Source organism: Ornithorhynchus anatinus, chromosome 18 (assembly GCF_004115215.2).
Source record: "Ornithorhynchus anatinus isolate Pmale09 chromosome 18, mOrnAna1.pri.v4, whole genome shotgun sequence".
NCBI lineage: Eukaryota > Metazoa > Chordata > Mammalia > Monotremata > Ornithorhynchidae > Ornithorhynchus > Ornithorhynchus anatinus.
The window spans coordinates 1,351,571-1,376,164 of NC_041745.1; the positions used below are offsets into that span (position 1 = coordinate 1,351,571).

A 24,594-nucleotide genomic window follows, 5' to 3' on the forward strand; every position below is an offset into this window, starting at 1 on the left:
CACTGTTCTAAACGATGGAGGGATACAAGCTGATCAGGATGTCCCACTTGGGGCTCACAGTTTTAATCCCCATTTTACAGTTGAGGGAACTGAGGCACAGAGAAGTGAAGTGACCTACCCAAAGTCACCCAGCTGACAGGTGGCGAAGCCGGGATTAAAACCCATGACCTCTGACTCCCAAGCCCGGGCTCTTTCCACTGAGCCACGATGCTTCTCTCCACCCCCAAGCGCTTAGCATAATAATAATGTTGGTATTTGTTAAGCGCTTACTATGTGCCAAGCACTGTTCTAAGCACTGGGGCGAGATACAAGGTCATCAGGTTGTCCCACATGGGGCTTAGTCTTCATCCCCATTTTACGGATGAGGTCACTGAGGCACAGAGAAGTTAAATGACCGGCCCAAGGTCACACAGCTGACAAGCGACAGAGGTGGGATTAGAACTCACGACCTCTGACTCCCAAGCCCGGGCTCTTTCCCCTGAGCCATGCTGCTTCTCTAGTACAGGGCCTGGCCCATAGTGAAGCGCTTAAATACCATAGCAGTGCGGCTCAGTGGAAGGAGCCCGGGCTTGGGAGTCAGAGGTCATGAGTTCGAATCCCAGCTCTGCCACTTGTCAGCTGGGTGACTGTGGGCAAGTCACTTCACTTCTCTGGGCCTCAGTGACCTCATCTGTAAAATGGGGATGAAGGCTGGGAGCCTCCCGTGGGACCACCTGATTCCCCGGGATCTCCCCCAGCGCTTAGAACAGTGCTCTGCACGTAGTAAGCGCTTAACAAATACCAACATTATTAATTATTATCGTTATTAAATACGGTTGAATGAATGAATGAAGAGCCGTTCCCAAGGGGACGGTTTCCAGGGCAACAGCTTGCTGACGCCCGTCACTCCCTCGTCGTTGCCCCGGCAACGCCGAAGCCGAGCCGGGAGATGCGCCTGCGCAGTGGCGACTTTCCTCGCCCCCGCCCCCTTCCGACCGTTGCCGGCTGAACTTCGAGGGTTTAAAAAAAACCCCGTCACGCGCCAAGGGAGGCGGAAGTGGGCGGGGCTAAGGGCGAGGGGGCCCGAGCGCCGCTTCCCATTGGAGGAGCGCCGGGGCGGGGAGGGCGCTGATTGGCTACCGGGGCCGCCGGGCCTCGCTTCCGGTGGGCGCGCGCTTTGATTCTTGCGGGGCGCCGTCGTCAGCGCCTGGCAATCCCGGCGCCTGCCCGGAGGCGGCGGACCCTCCAGGGGAGGAAGGGGAACCGTCCCCACCCTGCGCCCGACGCTCAGGCAAGTGGGGGCCCCCGGGGGGCGACCTCGGGGGGTCAGGGGGCCACTCGGCTCCGGCTTTCATTCATTCATTCATTCAAAACTATTTATTGAGCGCTTACTATGTGCGGAGCACTGGACTAAGCGCTTGGAAAGTATAATTCTGCCACAGAGACTATCATTCATTCCTTCGAAAGTATTTATTGAGCGCTTACTGTGTGCGGAGCACTGAACTAAGCGCTTGGGAAAGGATAATTCAGCAACAGAGACCATTATTCATTCATTCAGTAGTATTTATTGAGCGCTTACTGTGTGCGGAGCACTGGACTAAGCGCTTGGAAAGTACAGTTCAGCAACAGAGACCATCATTCATTCATTCAAAAGTATTTATTGAGCGCTTATTGTGAAGAGCACTGTCCTAAGCGCTTGGAAAGTACAATTCAGCAACAGTGACCATCATTCAGTAGTATTTGTTGAGCACTTACTGTGTGCAGAGCACTGTCCTAAGCGCTTGGAAAGTATAATTCAGCAACAGAGACCATCATTCATTCATTCAAAAGTATTTATTGAGTGCTTACTGTGCAGAGCACTGTCCTAAGTGCTTGGAATGTACAATTCAGCAACAGAGACCATCATTCATTCATTTGAAAGTATTTATTGAGTGCTTACTGTGTGCAGAGCACTGGACTAAGCTCTTGGGAAAGTATAATTCTGCAACAGAGACCATTATTCATTCATTCAGTAGCATTTATTGAGCGCTTACTGTGTGCAGAGCACTGTCCTAAGCGCTTGGAAAGTATAATTCAGCAACAGAGACCATCATTCATTCATTCAGAAGTATTTATTGAGCGCTTACTGTGCAGAGCACTGTCCTAAGCGCTTGGAAAGTACAATTCAGCAACAGAGACCATCATTCATTCAACAGTATTTATTGAGTGCTTACTGTGTGCAGAGCACGGTTCTAAGCGCTTGGAAAGTATCATTCAGCAACAGAGACAATCATTCATTCATTCAATAGTATTTGTTGAGCGCTTACTATGTGCAGAGCACTGCCCTAAGCACTTGGAATGTCTGGGCAACCCGGCACTTACCGTGACACCCATTCGATAACGAGAATCACGGTCAGGGCACTGGTTAAGCGCTGGTTCTCTGCCAAAATAAATAAATTCATTCACTCAGCTGTATTCGTTGCGCGCCTAATGTGTGCAGAGCAATAATAATAAAGTTGGCATTTGTTAAGCGCTTACTATGTGCCGAGCACTGTTCTAAGCGCTGGGGGAGATACAGGGTCATCAGGTTGTCCCCCGTGGGGCTCACAGTCTTTATCCCCATTTTAAAGACGAGAGAACCGAGGCCCATTGAAGTGACTTGCCCCAAGTCACGCAGCTGACAAGCGGCGGAGTCGGGATTAGAACCCACCACCTCCGACTCCCAAGCCCGGGCTCTTTCCATTAAGCCACGCTGTTTCTGGGTAACAAATACCCAAATTACAGTTCTAAAGTGCTCACTCTGTGCCACTCGCAGTGACTGAGCGCCACGCACTGTGCCAGGAGCTGGGGTGGATACAAGCTCAAAATAATAATGATGCTGATGGTATTCGTTAGGGGCTTATTATGTGCTGAGCACTGTACTAAGCGCCAAGCACTGTGCCAGAAGCTGCGGTGGATACAAGCTCATAATAATCATGATGATGATGGTATTTTTTTAAGGGTTTACTATGTGCTAGGTACTGTACTGAGCACGGGGGTGGTTTTAAGCGAATCGGGTTGGACACAGTCCCTGTTCCATGTGGAGCGCACAGTCTTCACCTCCATTTTACAGATGAGGGAACTGAGGCACAGAGAAGTGAAGGGACTTGCCCATGGTCACACAGCAGACAAGTGACCGAGCTGGGATTAGAACCCACGACCTTCTGACTCCTAGGCCCGGGCTCCGTCCTCATCAGTATGCCGAGGACTGTGCCAGGAGCTGGAGTGGTTACTAGCTCAATAGTAATAATAATAATAATAATGGCATTTGTTAAGTGCCTGCTATGTGTCAAGCACTGTTCTAAGCGCTGGGGCAGGTACAGATCATCAGGTTGGACACAGTCCCTGTCCTACATGGGACTCATCGTCTTAATCCCCATTTTACAGATGAGGTAACTGAGACAAATAGAAGTGAAGAGTCTTGCCCAGCGTCACACAATAGGCAAGTGGTGGAGCTGGTATTAGAATAATAATAATAATAATAATAATGTTGGTATTTAAGTGCTTACTATGTGCAGAGCACTGTTCTAAGCCCCGGTGGAGATACAGAGTAATCAGGTTGTCCCACGTGAGGCTCACAGTTAATCCCCATTTTGCAGATGAGGTAACTGAGGCACCGAGAAGTCAAGTGACTTGCCCACAGTCACCCAGCTGACAAGTGGCGGAGCCGGGATTCGAACCCACGACCTCTGACTCCCAAGCCCGCTTCTTTCAGGACACCCTGGCATGTACCTCGGCACTCAGGCATCTCGTGGCTCTTTATGATGATAACGAAGGCGAGGGGTACGATTAGTCTCTCACTTGGTGCCAAGCCCTGTGCCAGGGGCTGGGGTGGATACGAGCTCATGAGATCAGACACCGTCCCTGTCCCACACGAGGCTTCTAGTCTTCCAGCCCTCCCTCTTCAAATGCGACAATTACTCTCCCCCCACTTCAGAGCCTTACTGGAGGCCCATCTCTTCCAAGAAGCCTTCCCTGATTAAGCCCCCCTTTCCTCTCCTCCCACCCCCTTCTAGGCCACCCTGACGTACTCCTTTTGCTCTTCCCCCTCCCAGCCCCACAGCACTTACGTCCACATTTATCTATTTACATTTTTCTATTTATGTTATCTATTTACATTTATCTATTTCCATTAATGTCTGTTCCCACCCCCAAAGACTGTAAGCTTGTGGTGGGCGGGGAATGTATCTGCTTATTGCACATGGTAAGCGCTTAACAAATACCGCTATTATTATTGTTGTTCCCCGTGGAATCCCGCCGTGGCGGGAGCCAGGACCACGTCGTGGTCTAGCTAGAGCTGCAGAAGAGTCAGGGTGGGCCCTCCCATCCTTCCCAAAAGCTCTTATTAGCCAAGCGGGGGTCCCGAGGGCTCTGCCGGTCCACCCCAGTGAGGCCGGGTGGCCCGGAGCTTTCCCTGGAGGGGTGGGGAGTCACCTCTGGCGTAACGGTAGGGCACAGGGACCGGACCCGTCTGGGCTGGGGGAAACAGAAATATTAGGACTGTCTCCGGGAAATAGGAACTCTTTCCCCTGCCCCCACCCCCAATCCCCTAAGTTTGGGGGTGAAGCAAAGTGCTGGAAGGGGGAGGTCTTCACGTCTCATGGGAATATGATGGGTGGGGCAGCACCCCAGAGCTCCCGCTCTTCCCAGAGCTGTGGCCCGGCAGGATCTTGGGCCCCGGAGGGGATGGGACTCTGGCCCTGGCTGGGTAGAGGGCTCCTCTTTCTTCCCCTGCCTTGGCTTTGAGCGGTGGTTGTTTTTTTCCCTCCCGTCAGCGACGTCCAGGTTCACCAAGGTTGCCCGCAACGGGCCCCGGGATCCCGGCGGCTTCTCCCTCCCCGAGCGCCGGATGGATCCAAGGTAAGAATTATCCCAGAGCCGTGGTGTAAACGTGCTTAGCCTGGAGGGGCCGGGCAAGGTGAACTATCTCCCTCCTGCTCCGGAATGCCCGCCTTGGCTCTAGATGAAGCAGCACAGAAGCCATCACCAACCCCGGCAGGCCCCCTCGTCCCCACACGCCCCCCACCATCTTGCTCCTGCAGGGTGCTGACCCCGTAACCGCGAGAAGGAAGCTGGCTACCTCCGGCACCTCGCCCTTTGCTGTTTTGGGGGGGTTGGGGGCAGATGTACCCGGTGAGGGAAGGAGCAGGAAGCCAGCCCCAGAGAGGGGCCTAGTGGGGTGTACTGCTTTCACCTCTGACCTCTCTTTTCCACTTGCTGCCACCTCCCCTTCCGAGTCCTCTCTCGGAGCGGCCGAGAGAGCCCCGTGGCGGCTCCGCTGCTGGATGGCCAAGACTGCGGGTCGCCCGCCGGCACGGGGTCCGAGGCCAGTCTCCGACGATGCCCGTTTCCGCCAGGCGGGGTTACCCCCAGTGTCCCTTCCACCAAGCCCTCCAGACCCGGGCTGGGCGCCACTCGCGGTCCTCATGCTCTCCCAACCCCTACCCTGGACCGTGCCCGGGCCCTAGGCGGCCGGGGAGATCCAACTCCGAGTGAGCGACCCTGCTTCCAGCAGCCCCGAAGGATCCCCTCCCTCATCCCTCCCATCGAGACCCTACTCTGCCCCGGGTTAGAAGCGTTTGCCGGAAGCCTGGCTGACAGCCATCGTGCCTCGTCTTTGAAAGGCTGCTGTCTTCCCACCGGCCGGGCCCTCTCGGCTTTCCGCGGTCCAGGTGTGTGCTGTGGGATCCGACCCCCGCCGGAGACCGGACCTGCTTGCACCTCAGCCACTACAGGTATGCCTCTCTCCCCGCTCCCTCCCCGAGAGAACTGAGAAGCAGCCTGACCCAGCCGATAGAGTGGGTAGAACCCGGGCCCGGGAGTCAGAGGGACCTGAATTCTAGTCCCGGCTCTGTTACTTGTCTGCCGTGTGACCTCGGGCAAGTCCCTTCGCTTCTCTGCACCTCAGTTGCCTCACCTGTAAAATGGGGATGAAGACTTTGAGCCCCATGTGGGACAAGAGACTTTGTCCATCCTGATTACCGTGTATACAGCAGTGCCTGGCATGTAGTAAGCGCTGAAGAAATATCATTTAAAAAAAAAAAACCGCAGCGGGGCTGTGAAAGACATAGGAAGCTCCAGGACAGGTTTTCCTGGGTCCCTGTTTGCGACTAAAAGCGGCTGCCTAGATTTTTTCTTCTTTTTTTTAAATCTTGTCGGGCCTTAAGTCTCTCTGCCTTGGTGTCGGCGAATTCGCAGAACTCTTCAGACCCTGTTCGGGTCGGGGGCACCTTTTGGAATTTTAGATCCTCTACTCCCTGCCGTCTCTCTGCCCGGTAATCTGTACGGGCAGACCGGAGAGCAGGGGGAAGCTGAGAGAGGGAGACTGTGAGGCCCAGAGAGGGCCAGGGACTTACCCCAGGTCACACAGCATGAGGACAGGTGGATGGGGATCCTTCGGGGGGGGGATCGGTCCGCTCCCGGTTGAATCCCGGGGTAAAAGGAGAGTAAAGCAGGTCCCCAAACCTGCAGGTGATTACGGCCTGAACAAGCAGCTCCAAGAGCCCATCGAGCATACTGCCCACAAACCCGGGAGCCAAATAGAATGACTCTTTTCCAGAAATCCCAAGCTGCTGGTGACCGAGAAGGCCGTCCGTCTTGCTTATCGTCACGCGAGGCAGAGTGCCAAGTCGGTGCTGCCCTGCTTCCTCCTCGGGACCCTGGCGGTGGATGAAGGTTGGGGGGTCCCTTCTCGTGAAGCGGGGTCACCTTGATGGGGCCAGGGTGGGAGTTGGGTTTGGGGGGGGGGATCATTAGGTCTTCCCAAGGCATGACGGCAGCGGTTCCTTCGTCTCCTCAGATGAAAAAGGCGTCACTCTGACCGTAGACCGCTTCGACCCCGGCCGAGAAGTGCCCGGCTCCCCGGGGCCCGCCCCCTCCGCCCCGCTCCCCGGCGACTTCTTGGTTCCGTGTTCGGTCAGCAGCCGGGGGTCCACCCTGGGGGAGGTGGTGGTTCACAGCGCAGACGATTTCAGCGCGGCCTTCAAGGTGAGTGAGCGGCTCCAGCAGCCCGCCATTTGGCCTTCCCGCTCTGGCCTGGCTTCCTCCCGGGGCACGACAGTGTTACCGACGAGCCAATGAATCGTATCTACTGAGCGCTTACTATGTGCAGAGCGTGGTACTAAGCGCTTGGAAGAGTAAAACACAAGAGAATTAGCAGACGCCTTCCCTGCCCGTAACGAGCTTCCAGTGTTCCTCAGGGGTTCGGGGACCCTCGGGTATCCCCTCCGCCTTCCCCCGGCTCCGTAGCAGAACGGCTGATGTTCTCTCTCTGTTTCTTCGGCTAACCTCATGCCTCCTCTGGTCTCTTCCCCTCCGCCCCCTCCTCCCTGGCGGGAAAGCCACCCAATTCCCACAGGAAGTTCCACCCCCAGTTTCCCGATTTGGGCGAGGGCCGGCATCCGCCTCTAACTCCTACTGACTATCTGTTTTGGTTCTATTTTGTTGGTTTTTTTAATCTGTTAAGCACTTACTATGTACCAGGCACCGTACTAAGCGCCGAGATAGATACAAGATAATCAGGTTGGACTCGGTCCCTGTCCTGCATAGGGCTCACAGTCTTAATCCCCATTTTCCAGATGAGGTAACTGAGGCCCACAGGGAAATGAAGTGACTTGCCCAAGCCGGGATTAGAACCTAGGTCTTCTGACTCCCAGGCCCAGGATCTTTCCACTAGGCCGTGCTGCCTCTCCAAAGTTCATTCGTTCATGCATTTAATCGTATTTATTGAGTGCTTACTGTGTGCAGAGCACCGTACCGAGCCCTTGGAAAGTACAATTCAGCCACAAATAGAGACAATCCCTGTCCGCAGCGAGCGAGCGGGCTCCACGTGGGAAATGCCAAGAGGCTAAACGAGCGTGGGGGGCCGGGTAAAGGTCAGCCACCCAGCAGCCGGCTCTGACCCCTGACCCCGCTGGAGATTTGCCCTCGGGCCCCGGCTGGACCAGGACTCCCCCCCCTACCCCCGGCTGGGCTGCAGCCAGAACATTGGAAGGGTTTTAACTGATCAATCCATTGATGATATTTATCGAGCATTTGCTATATGCAGAGCGCGGTACTAAGTGCTTGGGAGCGTACAGCACAGCAGAATTAGCAGTCACGCTCCCTTCCCGTAACAAGCTTACAGTCTAGAGGGGGAGGAAGACGTTACTATGAATGAATCAGTAGAATTGAAAGACATGGAAATAAGTGCTGTGGGGAGGGGGGAGAGGGGGAATATCCAGGGTCCAGAGGTCACAGAGCCAGGTGTTTCACTTGTGGGGTTCAGGCTGGAAATTCTCCTCCAACCCCAGGGGCTCCAGCGCCACCTCAGCAGCAGAGACTCTCTGAACGCCTGCCAGCTCCTCTGTCTCCGAGCCCACGTCCGCTGCAGCCAGGTCCTGGACCGCCTGGAGCTGGACTTCCGCTGGGCGGCCGTCACTGTGGCCGACACGTTCGACTGCACGCCCGTGAAGCCCATCCCCATCATCCCCACGGCCCTGGCCCGCAACCTGACCACCTACCTGAACCTCGCTCAGATCCAGGGCACCTGGAAGTGTGGGTGAGTGAGGCCCCGAAACCCCCACGAGACCCGGATTCACCACCACCACCCCCCTGCAAAAAAAATCTTCCTCTAACTAGAATGGCGGGTGCACAGGAGGAAATCAGTCAATCGATGGTATCTATTGAGCGTTTACTGTGTGCAGAGCACTGTATTAAACGCTTGGGAGAGTAGAGAACAACAGAATTAGCAGACACGTTCCCTGCTCATAAGGAGCTCACAGACCAGAGGGGGAGACGGACATTTTCATGAATGTATAATATATAATTGAAAGATATGTATATAAGTGCCACAGGGGTGGGGTGATTATCAAGCGTACAAAGGTCACAGATCCAAGTGCATAGAAAAGAAATAATAATAATGTTGGTATTAAGCGCTTACTATGTGCCGAGCACTGTTCTAAGCGCTGGGGTAGACATAGGGGAATCAGGTTGTCCCACGTGGGGCTCACAGTCTTAATCCCCATTTTACAGATGAGGGAACTGAGGCACAGAGAAGTGAAGTGACTTGCCCACAGTCACACAGCCAAGTGGCAGAGCTGGGATTCGAACTCATGAGCCCTGACTCCAAAGCCCGTGCTCTTTCCACTGAGCCACGCTGCTTCCCAGCCACGCTGCTTCCCAAGAAAAGGAGAAAACAGGAGTGGTAATAGTATTTCTTGAGGGCATACTCAGTTTGGGGCACTGTACTGGGCCCTTGGCAAGTATTTATTGGGCGCCTGCTGTGAGCAGAGGGCTGTGCTGGGTACCTGACGGAATACCACAGGGGCCAGAGACACGGTCTCTTCCTCCTAGGAGCTTTCAGGGTCCCTCGGAGAAGCCCCACTGGATGAGGGGACATAATTGACAGGCCTAGCCGCTCCTCAGAGACCCAAGCAATGATTCAGTTTATTGGGGAGCCTGATTTTCCATCCCTGCTAGAGGAAGTGGAAAGGAAATGGAAGTGAAAGAATGTACCCCCACCCCAAAGCCTCCCAAATCCTAGAATAGATCTGCGTCCGTCCGTCCCCTGCCCTGTCTCTCTCCCCCTCACGAATGCACATTTCACATCCGAGAAAAACTTGGCTTGATTTTTCTGCCTCAGATTCCTTACGATGGACGAAACGCGTAAGCTGCTCTTACTTCTGGAGTCGGATCCCAAGGTTTACACCCTGCCATTAGTTGGAATGTGAGTTTGGGGGAATTGTGGAAATCCATCCCTGCCAGACCAGGGCCTTCTCCAGACTCCCCGGGGTAGGTTCCTGGGCTCGGGGCGGAGAAGTAGTGAGGCTTGGTACAGTGATAAAAGAGAATTTACCCCAATAATCGATCCGGGGAGCTGTTTTAGGGGAGAACGTTCCCCCGCTGAGGTGTCACCCTGCCTTCTGGGTGGGAATCTTAGCCGGAGCCGTGTCTGAAGTTCTGTCTTGACAAGGGACATTTGGGGGTTGTGGGCCACGCTGCAGAGAAAAGTTTCCTCAGGGTCTGGATTCTTTGGTTGAATGGGTGGCTTGGGGTGGGGGCCTAAAGCGGGGCGGTCCTCTCCGGAGGGCCGCCGACCGGTGGATATCAGGAAACCAGAGAAAGCTTTGTGTGACCTTGGCCTTTCCGTCGTCCCTTCCAGCTGGCTGGCGGGCATCACTCACGTCTACAGTCCGCAGGTGTGGGCCTGCTGCCTGCGCTACACGCTCAGCTCCTCGATTCAAGAGAGGTGAGTGCATCCCTCCGTCCGTAGCGGAGGGAAACTGGGGGATCCGACTGAGACTGGGGTGATGACGCCGGTCTGCAAGGGTGGGTCGGGGTGGTGGTAGGGAGAGCGATTCGGTCCTGGAGCGTTCCTAATCGAATCGCACTTGAGTAGGGTTTTCAGAAAAGGATGAGAATGAGGCAGGTTTGTTTTTAAAGGGAGTGTCACACCCCCGGTTATTTTCACTTCGGTGACGTCACTTGATTTTTTAGAGAAGCAGCACGGCCTAGTGGATAGAGCACGGGCCTGGGAGTCAGAAGGACTTGGTTCCAATTCCGGCTCTGCCGCCTGTCTGCTGTGTGACCTGGGGCAAAATCACTTTACTTCTCTGTGCCTCAGAGCTGTCTGGTGGGTCCTGTGGGTAGAGTTGCAAAGATAACCCGCTTCCCTCCTGGATGGGTGGCTCAATCAATCAGTCGTGTTTATTGAGTGCTTACCGTGTGCAGAGCACTGTACGAAGCCCTCGGAAGAGTACACTACAACAGACGCATTTCCCGCTCGACGAGCTTCTAGTTAGAGGGGGAGACAGACACGCCTATAAATAAATATGTACAGTTAGTGTTGTGGGGCTAGGGCTGGGGATGAATAAAGGGAGCAAGATAGGGCAACACAGGAGGAAGTGGAAGAAAAGGAAAACGGGTTAGTCAGGGAAGGCCTCTTGGAGGAGATGTGCCTTCAATAAGGCTTCGATGGCGGGCAGAAGAATTGTCTGTTCAAACTGGGTCGCTCTCTCGGCCCAGCGACAAGGGGCCTGGAGAGGCTCAGAACCTCCTCCCTGAATGAGGCTCCAGCCTGGACCTGTTCCCAGAAACCCCCTCAGTGAGGTGAGAACCCCAGAGCGTTTTGTGATTTCTTGTTCCTGAGTGCCTTTTGAGGGTTTACTGCCCCACGTGCGCCTAGCCGTCGTCCTGTGACTGTAAGAGGCGTCCCGGTGGGTCAGTCCGGTGACCCGACCGCGTTGACCCTCCCACCCCTAGCCGGCTCAGCCGGCAACGGGAACTTTTCGGGGCCTCAGACAAAGCCACCTCTTAAAAAGTCCGAGCCACAAATCCACCCGGGAGGATGTCTGTGCTTTTGCTGTCGGGGGCCGAGCCCCCCCACCACTCTCGGGCCCGTTGGCTGGTAGTGGCTGAGGTGGGGACGGGGGAGGGCCGCCACGCCTGAAGACCGAGCTGCGACCGCATCCACTCAAACGGTGACCTTTCTCCTCCCCTCTTCCCCCCACACCCAGGGTCCTTTCGGAGTCCGGCAGCTTCGTCATCGTTCTCTACTCCCTGACCCACCCGGAGCCCGAGTTTTACGAATGCGTTCCCCAGAAGGGCCACTCGGGCCCCACGTTCCAACTCCTAACCAGCAACGAGACCTTTCATCTTTTCCAAGTAAGCCGGCTGTCCCGCGTCAACGGGCGCTCCAAACAATCAATCAATCAATGTGTTTATTGAGCGCTTCCTGTGCGCAGATAGTAAGTAGACACGTTCCCTGCCTAACGACAGGTTGACCCAGAAGCACCTTGGCCAAAGAGGGGGAGATTTGAACCTCATCCCCCATCTTAACCACACCAACTCAAGTCCTCCGATCCAAATCTTCCCACCGTCAGGAGTAGAAGTAATCGTAGCATTTATGGAGCGCCCCGGGTGTAGGATACTATACCAGGCGCGGGGAGATGTTCGGAAAAACCAAGAGTCACGTTCCCTGCCCACGAGGATCTTACACCCTAACGGGAGGTGGGCAAAACTAGACAATCAATCGATGATATTTATTTAGTGCTTACCGAGTGCAGAGCACTGTTGTAAGCGCTCGGCAGAGTGCAATATAACAGAGCCAGTAGCCGCGTTCTAATCCCATTTTCAACCTGAGAGGTCAAAGCCAGCAGACCTGGCCTCATTACCCCTCGATGGGTTTTCCTGTCTCTGGGGCCTAGGCATAGAATTCATGGAAAAAATGGATTTTTTTTCATCTTCCGAGAGTCCCCACTTTCTTCAAGTTCAGCCCTCAGAAGGGGTAGGGAAATAAATAAATGAAAAGTGTCTTGGCTTCGTTAGCCCAGTATCAAAGCCCTGGCAACATTCCACACACCTCCTGGCTTTGGTCGAGGCGATGAGCAAATCAGTTTCTCATCAAGTTTCAGCCCGGCTCTGGAGATAACTTGCGGGTGACCTTGGGGAAGTCACTTACCTTCTCCATTAGGCCGTAAGCTCCATGCGGGACAGGGACTGTGTCCAACCTAATTAGCTTGTATTTACCCCAGTGCTTAGGATAGTGTTTGACACATAGTAAGCGCTTAAAACCATTAAAAAAAAAAATTTGTTAAAAAACGGGGGATTTTCCCTGGGGCCGGTGATAGTGCGTTTTGTCATTTCCCAATTTGGGGACTCTGTCAACACCTCCCCACCTTCTGCTTTTGGTTTGTAGTGTGGATGGGTTCAGCAAGGCAAACACCAGAAGGCATCAGACTTGTGTTTCTCGGGGTACGGGCAAAGCAGAACGATCAGGCCCTGGGACCGGTGCTGGCCGGACTCATTTCCCCAGCCATTGCGGTTTTTCAATCTGCGCTATTTATGGAGTGCTTTCGGCAGGCCAAGCATTATACTAGACGCTTGCAAACGAGCAATGCAGTGGAGTCTTCTTTTTTTCCCCCCTCCCCCAGTACCTAAGTGTTTACTGTGTTCCGGGCGCTGTACTAAGCTCTGGTTTAGATACAAGTGAATCAGGTTGGACCCAGTCCCTGTCCCACATGGGGCTGACAGTTTGAATCCCCATTTTACAGATGAGGTCACTGAGGCACAGAGAAGTCAAATGACTTATACAGGTCACACAGCTGACAAGTGTAGGTCCTAGTAGATAGAGTCTAGAAGGGGAGACAGACATTGAAATCAGTTACTGATAAGTAAAGGAGCAACTATAAGGATATGGACTTCCCGCTAGGCTATAATAATGTTGGTATTTGTTAAGCGCTTACTATGTGCAGAGCACTGTTCTAAGCGCTGGAAAGTTCACTGTGGTCAAGGAACACGTCCTATCAACTCTGCTGTATTGTACTCTCCCAGGCACCTGCCTCACTAAATGCTCAGTAAGTGCAACTGAATGACATAAGGGATGTAGGATGAATATAAAGTGCTTAAGGAATCATATTCATTCGTATTGAGCACTTAGTTTGTGCAGAGCACTGTACTAAGCACTTGGGAGAGTCCAATATAGCAATAAAGAGGTACATTCTTTGCCCATAACGCACTTACAGTCCAGAGGTCCCCAGCAGAGCTCACGCTGATGGAGGAAAGGCTCCCTGGAGGTGGTGTCCAATAGCCCCTGGCCTCCAAACCCACCCCACCACGTTCCTCCCCGACCCGGCCTCTGTTTCAGGACGTGGAGCCTTCCGACCGACACCCCATCCCCTTTGAGCTGAGCGCGGGAGGCCGAGACGCTGAGGGAGAGCTCTTCCGTCGAGTTTCCGAGAGCCTTTTAGCCGTGAGGTAAGTACAGACAGCTGCCTATGGGTGTGGGGTAAACTGAACTGGTCGCCCCAAGCCTTGCATCGTGAAACCGCTGCTCTGGGCCCCTCACCTGGGTTTGTCCCCCAGAGCTGGGCACCCAGTGACGCTGGCTGGTGGGCTCCTTAGCAGACTCACCGAATCGGGGGTGCAAATCAGCTCCTTGGCAGGAAGGGGCTGTCCTTTGGGGTCTTATTCCCTCTCCTATATCAGAGGAGACAAGAAGAAGCCCACGCGGTGGATTTCCGGCCTGAATTTGCACTCTTTGGAAGCAAAATCGTGCTGGGCAAGCCATTCTTGGTCAGATGGAGCCCTTTCCTCACAGGTTTTCTGACGTGAACCGGAAGCCTTTGCCAGATCTCCAAGGATGGAAGGCACCTTGGGCACTTGAGGCAGAAGTGTGCTATGGTCACATGGGCTACATGCATGTCTGGGGTGCATACATATGTGGCTGTGTGCATGTGTACTCTGAGCGTGTGTGGGGGTGATTTCCTCTCCACCTCCTCCTCACGGGACTGGGAGTTCCCTCCAGAGTCACCCTGTCTTTTTCTTTCTCTCCACACAACCAGCTGTTCCCAGAAAGCCTCTCCCGGCCCCCTCTCCGTGAGCGACCAGGACTCCGGCATGGAGGACGAGGACCTCTCCCCTAGGCCGATGCCCAGCCCTCACCCCGTGGGTCAGCAGGTAGGCTGACGGGAACTCCGAAAGCGGGTTTGGCTTCTGCTGGCCGGAGGTCCCCCGTGCCCCACCGCGGGGATGGCCAGAAGGGAGAGCAGGGAGCTTATCCTCATTTCACAGCTGAGGAAACTGAGTCCCAGAGAGTCGGAGTAACGTGACCTGTCACACAGCAGGCCGGTGGCAGAGCCGGGGCTGGAACCTTCATCTCCTGACTCCCTCCTGCTTGCTCTTTCCTCCAGGCCAACGTGCCTCCTCCTAGGCGCGCCACTGAATAACAGATCCTTGGAGTCAGAGTTGTTCTCGGGATGCAATGTAGGAGGAGACTCTGTTTCGAGTCTCTTGGGTTTCCAGGATAGAGATAGAACCGGAGAAGCAGCGTGGCTTAGTGGCTAGAGCGCGAGGCTGGAAGTCAAAAGGACTTGGGTTCTAATCCCAGCTGTACCACACGTCTGCTGTGTGACCTTGGGCAAATCACTTCACTTCTCTGGTTACCCCATCTGTAAAATGGGAATTAAGACTGAGAGTCCCATGTGAGACGGGAACTATAGCCAACCTGATTAAGTTCTAACTATCCTAACGCTTAGAACAGTTCTTGGCATATGGTAAGCACTTAAGTACCATTAAGAGAAAAAAGAATCTGCCTCTCTGGTCACCGTTGAGCTGGGCTGCCTATGACTCTTATGTTGGATTCTAATTTCCCGGGGGAATTTTGCCTTCCAGGGTACCAAGATCTGCCCTTCTGTTCCTGAGCTCTCCCTCGTCTTGGACGGCAGTTTCTTGGACTCAGCCCCCGCACCTAATCATCTGGTGGGGCCAAATCCCCCAAGCCCTCCCTCCTCGCTGCCTCTTCCTGGCTTCTCAGGCCCACAGTGCCAGCAGTTCTCTGAGGAGAGGCCGAGCTGGGGGCCCGGGCCCGGGGGCCCTTGGAGGGGGCCGACCGGCCAGACGGGTCCAGGGTCGCCCCCTCCGCCCACCCCCCGAGTAAAGCAGCCACCCCCGCGGCCTCCGACGTGGAAGAGAGGGGTCCCTCGGGGCAGGCAGATCCCTGGAGCCCCGTCCTCGCCTCTGACCCCCATCGCCCGGCCGCCTGCCGACCTGGCCGGGCTGCCCCCCGGGGGGCCACCGGTTGAAGCAGGGAGTCGGCCCCATCAGGACCTGGCCAGGCACAGAGGAGGGGAATCCTTTGGAAGGGGACGTCGCGCGTCATGCCCGAGACCACTTTCTACCGGCCGACGGCCCCTGCCCCGGGGCCCCGGGCCCTTGTCTCCGACTCCAGACTGGCCGATCACGGGCCCCCCCTCACCATCTGGCCACCTCTTGGATGTCTGCGGATGTTGTCGGTGCCACGGGCCTGCAATGGGCCGCCCGGGCGCGTGGCGGGGAGCGGGCGGTGCAGGTGGCTGGCAGGCCCAAGGGGTCCGGTCGGAGGCCCTCCCTGAGGTTTGGTCCGAGACCCCCGCGGAGGTCTGGTCGGAGGCCCCAGTGGAGAATGCGGGTTCGCCGCCCCGCCCTGGCACCGGCTGCCTACTTCCTCTAGCTTGCAACCCGAGGAGCCCGCCCGGCCGAGGCCTGCAGCGGGGCGGGGGGCCGAGCTCTCCCGCCGGGGCCTTCTCTTTCCCGCCACCTTGTGCCACGTGCGCCCCCTCGCCCCGGAGAGCGTCGGCCGACGGGATGATGGGACTGTCTCCCGAGGCCTTCCGGATGCTCACGGAACAGGACCGGCAACTGAAACTGCTCCAGGCCCAGGTTGGTTCCCGCGGTCGCCTCCGGCCCACGCCCTGATGGGATCGTCCGGGTCTTCCTCAAACGAGGCGGGGGGGTTTTATCGATTTAGGGGACCTTTACTAGTATCGTTATTAGTTTTTAAATTAAGTTGCCGAGTTTGAAGTCAGGAGCCCCGGGTTCTAGTCTGGACCTGCCTCTCTCCTCCTTGGGAGAAGGTTCCAGCTTGGATCACCAGAGGGCGTCCGTGCCAACGGCATCGTTTGCCGGCCCCGCGCTCTGCTTGCCCGATCGCATCTCCAGCCACGGGACCGTCGCAAACCAGCGAATCGATAGTATTTATCGAGCGCTTCCCGCGTCCAGGGCTCTGTGCTAAGCGTTTGGGACGGGGCGATGCAACCGGGTTGGTAGACACGATCCCTGCTTGCAGTGAGCTTAAATGCACCCACCCTGGAGCCTGCAGCCTCGCGCTGCCCCGCTCCCGCCACCCCGTTTTGTCCCGGACCCGACGTAAGCGACGGGCGCCTGTTCAAACCGACAGATCGAACGCTTGCTGGCCGCCCAGACCTTCCTGGCAGGCCCGCCCGCCGCCGGCCACCAGCCGGGGGCCGCGTCGGCACCCACCGCCACCCGGGCGTCTCCGGAGCTGCGCGTCAGAGAGACCGTGAGCATCGCCGTGAGCACAGGTGACTTCCGCCTCCCACACCGGGCGCCGATGGGGTAATGACGGTTGGCAGGATGGTCGGGCAGTGGGGATCCAGGCCTGGCGGTCTTGGCCCTCTCCCGTCCTCGTCCCGTCTCACGCCACCTCCCCTCCATCCGGTGCCAGGCCGAGACCCGCAAGAGTCGGGGGCCATTTGGCAGAGCGTCGGGAGGTCCAGCTTTTCCTTCGGCCATATTTATCGAGCGCTTACTGTGTGCCAAACACTGTACTAAGCATTTGGGAAGAGTACAGCTTAACAATACGTAGGCACATTCCCTCTCCCATTGAGCTTCAGTCGAGAGGGATAAATTATTTTTCTAAACATATCATAGCCTCCCACTTTTCCCTTAAGACACTGCATCAGGTAATGTCTGAAGCGTTCGCCTGGTCCAATAAGCTTGGCCTTTGCTCTTGGAAGCAAGTTGCCATGGCACCCACAAAAAATGAAAGATAGCGCTCCATTCCTCAAAGGCCCAAGGCTTCCAGTTCGAAGGTGGGAGGCGGGGTGGAAGGTTGGCATGGCTTATGGGATAGAACGTGGGCCTGGGAGTTCTAATCCCAGCTCCGCCACATGTCTGCTGTGTGGTCTTGGGCAAGTCGCTTCACTCGGCGTCCCCCCAAGTCCCTTGGCAAAGCAGGGAAGTCTCTGCTGGCGCCTGGCCTTAGACCGAGGGCCGTGATCCATTTGCGCCCTGCTGCCCGAGCAGGTTTCCCCCGAGAATCCTTCTCGGACCCCTGCCCCGAACGCGTTGCTCCGGCTTTGCATCCCAGGCACCAGCCTGCTGTGGCAAGCACCGTGCGGTGGTCCGGAGGCAGCCCACCCAGGGGACCAGCGGGACGCCTCGGTCCAAAGCCAAGACTGCAGCATCGTCCTTGACGCCGACCGCGCCCGAGCCAGCCACGACCCCGATCCCGGAGGGAGCGGCGGGGTCAGCGGCGAAGAGACATCGCTTTCACCTGGAGCTGTCGGGTGAGAGCCCGACTGCGCCCTGAGGGAGGGCGGGGAAACTCCGCGGCGGGAGCCGGGGCAAACCCGGCCCACCCAGCGATCCCCGATATACGGTGGCCAGGATCCACTCGGTGGGAATAGTGAGTTTCCATCCCTCTCCCCGGCCCCTACACTCCTGCCCCTCCAGACTCGCCGCCTCCTCCTCCTGTCAGGGTGCAGAGGACTAGAACGGGTAGGGCAGGATGCCCCGGCCTCAGCCGGTGCCAGCTCTGTTCCCTGGCCCCAGGGACGTATTTCAGGCCGAGCGGTGCCCTAGGTTTCCGGGGAAGGGAGGGCGCACAGCCGGGCCTCGCCCTTGGCTCTGTGGGATGCAACCTTGAGGGGCGAGGGGGACCTGGGGCCAGGCTTCCAGCAGGGATGCTGGTCATCTCCCACGATCCCAGGACCGGTCCCGGCACCCCAGCAGGTATGGTCCTCCCGGAGGCAGCGACACCTGGGGCCCGGGCGGGGCCGGAACCGCCTCCGATCATCCTCCCGGGGCAACCTCAACTGGGGGACGGGGAGGAGAAGAGAAGGATGGGGGCAATTGGCAACTCTAATTTCCAGAGTTAAGGAAAAATGGAATGTGTCTCTTGGAGGGAACGTGTGTGTGCGTGAAAGAGAAAGAGGGTGAGAGAGAGAGAACGTGAATAAGAACCTCCGGAGATTGGTCTTTCAAGGCTTCGGGAGGGAGGAAGGGAGTGTAAGGGAAGAGAGAGAGAGAACACAGATGAACGAGAACTTCCAGAGAGCGTTTTTCCAAGTTTCCAAGGCTTGCTTTTCCCCAGACCCTAGTTGGACCAAGAGAGAGTTCCAGAGGAGCTGAGAAAAGCCAAAATTAGGACACAGAGGAAGTGTCATTTGGAATGACTAGGCCCGATAGAAGCAGGGCGACCAAATGAATCGGGCCGTTGGTCTCCCAGGACTTTTGTTTCTTTCCCACTCTCAGGGAAGAGCACTCATTCGGGGTCACCGAGCAAAAAACGGGCCCGGTCACTTGAGCAAGGCAGGTCTGAGGGATTTCAAGCGACCGTGGTTCAGGATGTCTGTGTGTGTCTCCCCCCACCCCACTCCCCAGCTGCTCCTCCATGGCGGGGGAAGATCCCGGACCCACGACCCTCCCCGGTTTGCCGTCCGGAGAAAGCGTGAGCGCGTGCTTACGGGCAGGACCTGCGGAGGACACCGGGAACCCCCCGGCGCCGGCCAACGGGGCCGAAGTCCAGCTGGCCCAGGAGGCCGGAGGGGGCCGGCCCAGCACCCCCCCGGAGAGCCAGCAACTGTACCAGGATTTACTGGTAAGCACTGCGGGACTGGGTTGTTGTCTGTGTGTTATTTGTTAAGCGCTTACTATGTGCCGGGCACTGTTCTAAGCAGTGAGGTAGATTCAAGGTTATCAGGTTGGACACAGTCCTTGTCCCACATGAGGCTCACAGTCTTAATCCCCACTGAGGCAGCCGGTTCTCCTGCCTCCCAAAGGGCTGGCCACAGGACCCAGTTCACATTCCCCTCTTGGCCACTTCACCTCTCCTAAGGCTACCTGAGACACACATTCACGTGCAAACACACACAAGGCACCGATGCTCGTACCTTTCTTCTCTGTTGCATTCCCCTACCTCCGATTTTTTATTTTGTTTTTAATGGTATTCACGTGCCTACTTGGTGCCAGGCACCGTACTAAGCACTGGGGTAAATGCAAGAATAATCAGGTGGGACCGGGACTGGGGCTCAGAGTCTTAATCCCCTATTTCACATACAAGGTCACTGAAGCACAGAGAAGTGAAGTGGCTTGCCCCAGGTCACTCAGCAGACAAGTGACAGAGCCAGGATGAGAACCCAGATGCTTCTGACTTCCGCGTCTGTGCTCTTTTCACTGGGCCACGCTGCTTCTCCCGATTCACCGTAACTTATTTTAACGTCGGTGTCCCCAGCTAGACTGTAAAATGAGTGACTTATGTCATTTACAAGTGCTTACTCTGAGCTTACACGACTTTGTACCCCTAAGGACTTCCAGTCTGAGGGAGGAAGAGCAGAGGTCTTATCCCCATTTAGAAAGAAGGAGACCAAAGCCTAAGGTGCCTTGCCCAAGGTCCCATAACGGGGACCAGAAGCAATCCGGCGTATTTAATTGAGCACTTACACGTTCAGCCTCGAAGATCTTCCACTCTGCTGTATGCAGAGAACTGTACTGAGCACTTAGGGGAGTATAGTGGAGTTAGTAGGATCCCAGTCCTCCCCCAGTGTAGAGGGGGAGGCAGCCGTTGAAATGGTTTACAGATAGGAAGTGGTCCTCAGGGGCAGGGGATTGGGCCCCCCCACCAATCTAGGGCAGCAATGCCGGGAAGTCCCTCAAGCTGACTGACCCCAGAGCTCTGCCGGGGCCCCAGAGCCAACATGGTCTCAACGTGGCAGCACAAAGTGGGCGAGACAATCACTCGTCCCACCTTCTAACCCTTGTTGAACGCACGTGTCCTCCAAGAGGCCTTCCCTGAATGAGCCCTCATTTCCTCTTCTTCCACTCCCTTCAGCATCACCCCGATTTATCCCCCGCCCCCCCCAGCCCCACAACACTTATATACATATCTGTAATCCATTTATTCATATTAACGTCTCTCCCCCTTTGGACTGTAAACGCATTGTGGGCGGGAAATGTGTCGACCAACTCTGTTGTTGCTTTGTCCCAAGTGCTTAGTACAGTGCTCTGCACACCGTAGCGCGCGGTAGATACGGTTGATCGGCGTGTCTAGAGCCTGGGAGGAAAGGAGGGTCCCTTGGACGTTCAAAGCCGTGGCGGCCAGGGAAAGCCAGAAACACTGTCTTACTAGAGTGCTTTCTCGCTTTTCCCAAAAGCCTTCTAAGCTCTTCAAGTGCCACTCAACCGGGAATTTGGTGTTTCCACTTTGAAATTAAGATTTGGCCAAATTCTAGGCGGTCACTCGACCTGAGCTGGGGAAGATCAAAGCAGCCCGTGAGCGGGCACCAAGTCCGCCCATTCCGGCGGCATTGGGTGTGTCACTTTGGCAGTAGTGGCAGTGGTCACCTAGTACCGGTCACTGGTCTTGGCGGTTGGGGAGTTCCGTGCATCCCCAACCCGATTCCCGACACCCCCAGTGCTTCCCCTCCACCGCCTCATGCGCCCCGGGTCAAATTCGAGTGGAATTTCTAGGCCGCTTCCGCCCCTCAGTCGTTCCGGGCTCTCTCCGATAGGGTCAGGTGAAACATCTCCTGAAAGCCTCATCTGAGGAGAGCACCCACCCGTGCCCAGAAGCGGAGTCAGCGTGCCAAGACGGTGTCCCCTCTGGAAGCCGGAGCGGCACCGAGCAAAGATCGGATGACCCCAGTGAGAAGGATCGAGATGGCGTCCTAAGCGCCACCCTCAAGCAACTGAGGAGCCTCGGGGTGACCCTGGATTCGCCCAGCCACGTGAGACAAAGCGAGGCCAGGGTGGAGCATGCCAGGTGAGTAGCAGGGGGCAAGCCACCGCATCCCCCCAGCGGGGGCAGATAGGGCTATCTACAAGCCCCTCCCGGGATCCGGTGATGCCGTTTCATCCCCCGGCGGGGAGTAGTCAAGGCTATCTTCAAGTCCCTTTTTCCACGGCATCGGTGGTTTTGTCTCCTTGGCGTATATGTGGTGCCCTCCCTCGTCTCTCCGTGCCCTCTGCCTGTCCCAGTGGACTAAACGTGGTCACTGGGACCCCAGAGGGCTCGCGTTACGTCTGTCGGTCAGGGCACATCCTGAACTTTGGGACCACAGTCCGACCACGGCGTTCACGTGCGTGAAATTGGCGCAGTGAGCCTCTGTGGAAGTTGGGGGACCATTCCGGGGCGGGGGCTGCACGCACATCTCGGCGCCCCTCGCAGGAACCCGACAGACAGGAGGAAGAAGGCACGAATGGTTGTGCGCCCGACGTGCGCCGTGCCCCCCGTCCCCCACAAGCCCTGGGGGCCGACTGACCGGTTTTCCTCGGTGTCTTTCAGCGTCCTGGCCTGCATCAGCCCGGCGGCGGTTCTCTCCGGCTTGAACTACGTGTCTTTCTCCAACGTGGGCGTGAGCGGGCTCCACCCCAGCGGTGCGGACCTGAGCATGGAGGCCAACGCCATCGCCCTCAAGTACCTGAGCGAGAGCCAGCTGGCGCAGCTCTCCTTCGGCCGCGCGGCCCCAGATGCAGCCCCCGGGTCCCCCGTGGCCCCCGGGCCCACGGACTGGAGCCTGTTGGGCCTCGGCGCCATCTCTCCCAGCAACATGTCGTTCGCGACCAGGACGTACATGAAGAGGTACGGCCTCCTCCAGGGAGACTGCGGCGACTGCAGCGACCGTGGTGACTGGGAACTCCGGCCCCCGGCGGACACTGGCGGCAGGCCGGGAGCCGCCCCTCGGCAACCCGGCGGCCCCGCCGACCCCTCCGGAGCCGACCCTTGCTCTCCGCCGCAACCCGACGCGCCCGTCCTCAGGAACATCACCAACGGGGCGGGCCGGCCGAAGGGGCCCCCCGGGGCCACGGACTGGCTGCCCGGCTCAAGGGCCGGGCTCCTGGCTGGCAAGGTGGCCTTCACTCGGCACCCCGACCAGGAGAATCAGAGAGAGCCTGCGCTGTTTCCTGATGGCCCGCAGGCTTCCGGCACCTTCCGGCACATGGACAGCATGAACTCGGTGGGCACCTTCTTGGACATCGGGCGCCTCCGCCAGCTGCCTAAGCTGTTCTGACCCTAGAGCAGCCGGGGATGGCTCCCCGGAAGCGGTTTGGAGACGCCCTCGCCGTGGTCATTCCACGCTCCTTTTTCAGACCGGCGGTCCGCCCGCCTGCCTCCTCCGTCACGGCAGCGACCCCGGGAACCCCCGGCCGTCTTGCCCGCACGGTCCAGACCGGCCGCTCAGAGCCCCGCGGTCCGAGAGAGCCCGGGCCACCTCACGCCTCCCGATGCGGGGCAGGTCAGAACATCCCCGCCGTTCACTGGCTCCAGTCAGAACATTCTGGAGAGTGGCCATCGGCAGCATCCGGGCTGGGCGCCCTTGCTAAGTTGGATTGCTCTGAGTGGTTTTCAAATTGGCATATTTGGTTAATTAACGCACAAACTCTGGGATCCTAATATTACAAATCCTTTTTTACGAGCTCTTAGCCAGACGGCAGCCTAGCTGTATCAGAACAATTAAATTATTGCGTGAAATTGAGTGGCTGGTGGTCTTGCAGGTGGTTTTTTCGTTTTGTTGGGGGTTGGGTTTTTTTTTTTTTTTTGTAAAGCTTGAATAAAAAATGTTCAGATGGACCCATTCGCTTGCTGATGTGGCAGGACGCTGAGCTGTTTTGGGAGCAGCCGTCAGTACTGCTGCTGGAGAGGGAGTCCAGCTCACCGAGCTGAGCACGATGAGATGGGATGGACAGACGTCAAATGGGTGTTCTCCTGGCCGTGGGCCTGCCCTGCATTCTCTACGTACCTAGGGCATGCTCCTATCTTTCCAGCGAGGTCGGCGAAGGAGGGAGATGGCAAAGGGGTTAAACAGTCGGGCTCTCCTGGCCAGAGCCCCGGGTGGTCCTGTGTTGGACCAGCCCGGACCCATCCCCGCCGTACCATCGGTGGTGATGATTCGGGGTTCGCGGGGAACGCCCCGCCAACCCAAACCCCTCTCCCATCCTGCCCCTTCTCCAAATAATGACTCATTTAGCATCTTCCCCCCAAAAAGGGCCCCTGCCCGCTCACCAGTGGCACCGGGGAGGGAGCTGCTCTGTTCCCGGGAGGCATCCTGTGGCCGAATCCCAGCGTGCCCCAGCCCCCGGGCACTGAACCCCCGCAGCTGCATGGGGCTCCACCCCCCGGTTCGGCAATCCCTTCTTGCACGGGCTCTGGGCGGGGAGAGGGCAGATCGGACTCATCTCCCCTGTTCTGGGACCGTGGGCTGGAAGGCGCTGGCCTTTAAGGCCGGGGACCCCTGCCGGAGCCCCCAGGGGAGATGGTCAGCACAGGCTGTGGGTAGGCACACATTTTCCCACTTTGTGCACAACAATGGTCTCCAAGAGTGGCCTGCATCTACCTAGATCCGGCTGGAGTTTTTTTTGATACCTTCTCTTCCCCCAGCCCTCCCCAACTTTTCTCCAGCCACCCCACTTAGAGCCCCAGTCCTCTCCAGCCTCCCCCCATCCTTCCCCGACCCCTACAGGCCTCCCCTTCACCCAGCTCCCCCCGGACCCCCAGCCCGGCCCTCCTCTCCAAACATCTCCCTCCCGCTTCTGTCCGACACCAGCCCGGAGCAGCCCTGAGGAAATCCTCTGAGGAAATCCTGTTTTCCTACTTCCTGCCATGGGGGTGGGGGAGGCCCGGTGGCCTAGATGGGATGAAGCAGGAGGGGCGGGACCACCCCACAGGAAGAGGTCCCTTGCGGAAACCTCTGCAGGAGGGGCTTGTAAGGAGAGGCTGGAGCAGGCGTGAGATCACACCACTGTGCCAGTTTACAGCCCAATGGGCAGAGCGCAGTACTGGGGGCCAGGAGACCCGGATTCTAGTCTCGGTTCCGCTGTGCCCCTGACCCCCTGGGTGATCTTGAGCGAGGGTCCTAAACTCTCTAGCCCTCAGTTTCCTCATCTGTCAACTGGGAATGATAACCCCTGCCTCTCCCGCCCTTCCAGACGTGTTGTGAGGTTGAAATGAGATCTCTGATGTGAAATAGCTTTGCGGGATTTGCAGGGCTGCAATGACTCTATGCACCGGGTGTTGGCAGATCCAAGCCGTTGATGGCAGTTTTACTTTCGTAGGTGACGTAA

At 57.0% G+C, this 24,594-nt stretch overlaps 1 protein-coding gene across 2 annotated transcripts; it reads left to right on the forward strand.

Moving 5' to 3' along the window:
• The first annotated feature begins 4,751 nt into the window (after positions 1–4,751).
• Positions 4,752–23,073, forward strand: STIL (STIL centriolar assembly protein). 2 transcript variants are annotated; one of them, XM_029046818.2, is made up of 16 exons: positions 4,752–4,857; positions 5,622–5,732; positions 6,557–6,672; positions 6,797–6,984; positions 8,289–8,536; positions 9,620–9,703; positions 10,139–10,225; positions 11,493–11,640; positions 13,622–13,731; positions 14,319–14,433; positions 15,148–16,173; positions 16,691–16,835; positions 17,624–17,822; positions 18,919–19,135; positions 21,045–21,295; positions 21,818–23,073. In XM_029046818.2, exons 1-16 carry the CDS (start codon positions 4,847–4,849, stop codon positions 22,542–22,544), a joined length of 3,783 nt encoding a protein of 1,260 aa, XP_028902651.1. In that variant the 5' UTR covers positions 4,752–4,846; the 3' UTR covers positions 22,545–23,073. The 2 variants fall into 2 exon arrangements, with proteins under 2 accessions (XP_028902651.1, XP_028902650.2); XM_029046817.2 differs by having other exon boundaries at positions 4,775–4,857; positions 5,670–5,732.
• The last annotated feature ends 1,521 nt before the right edge of the window (positions 23,074–24,594 follow it).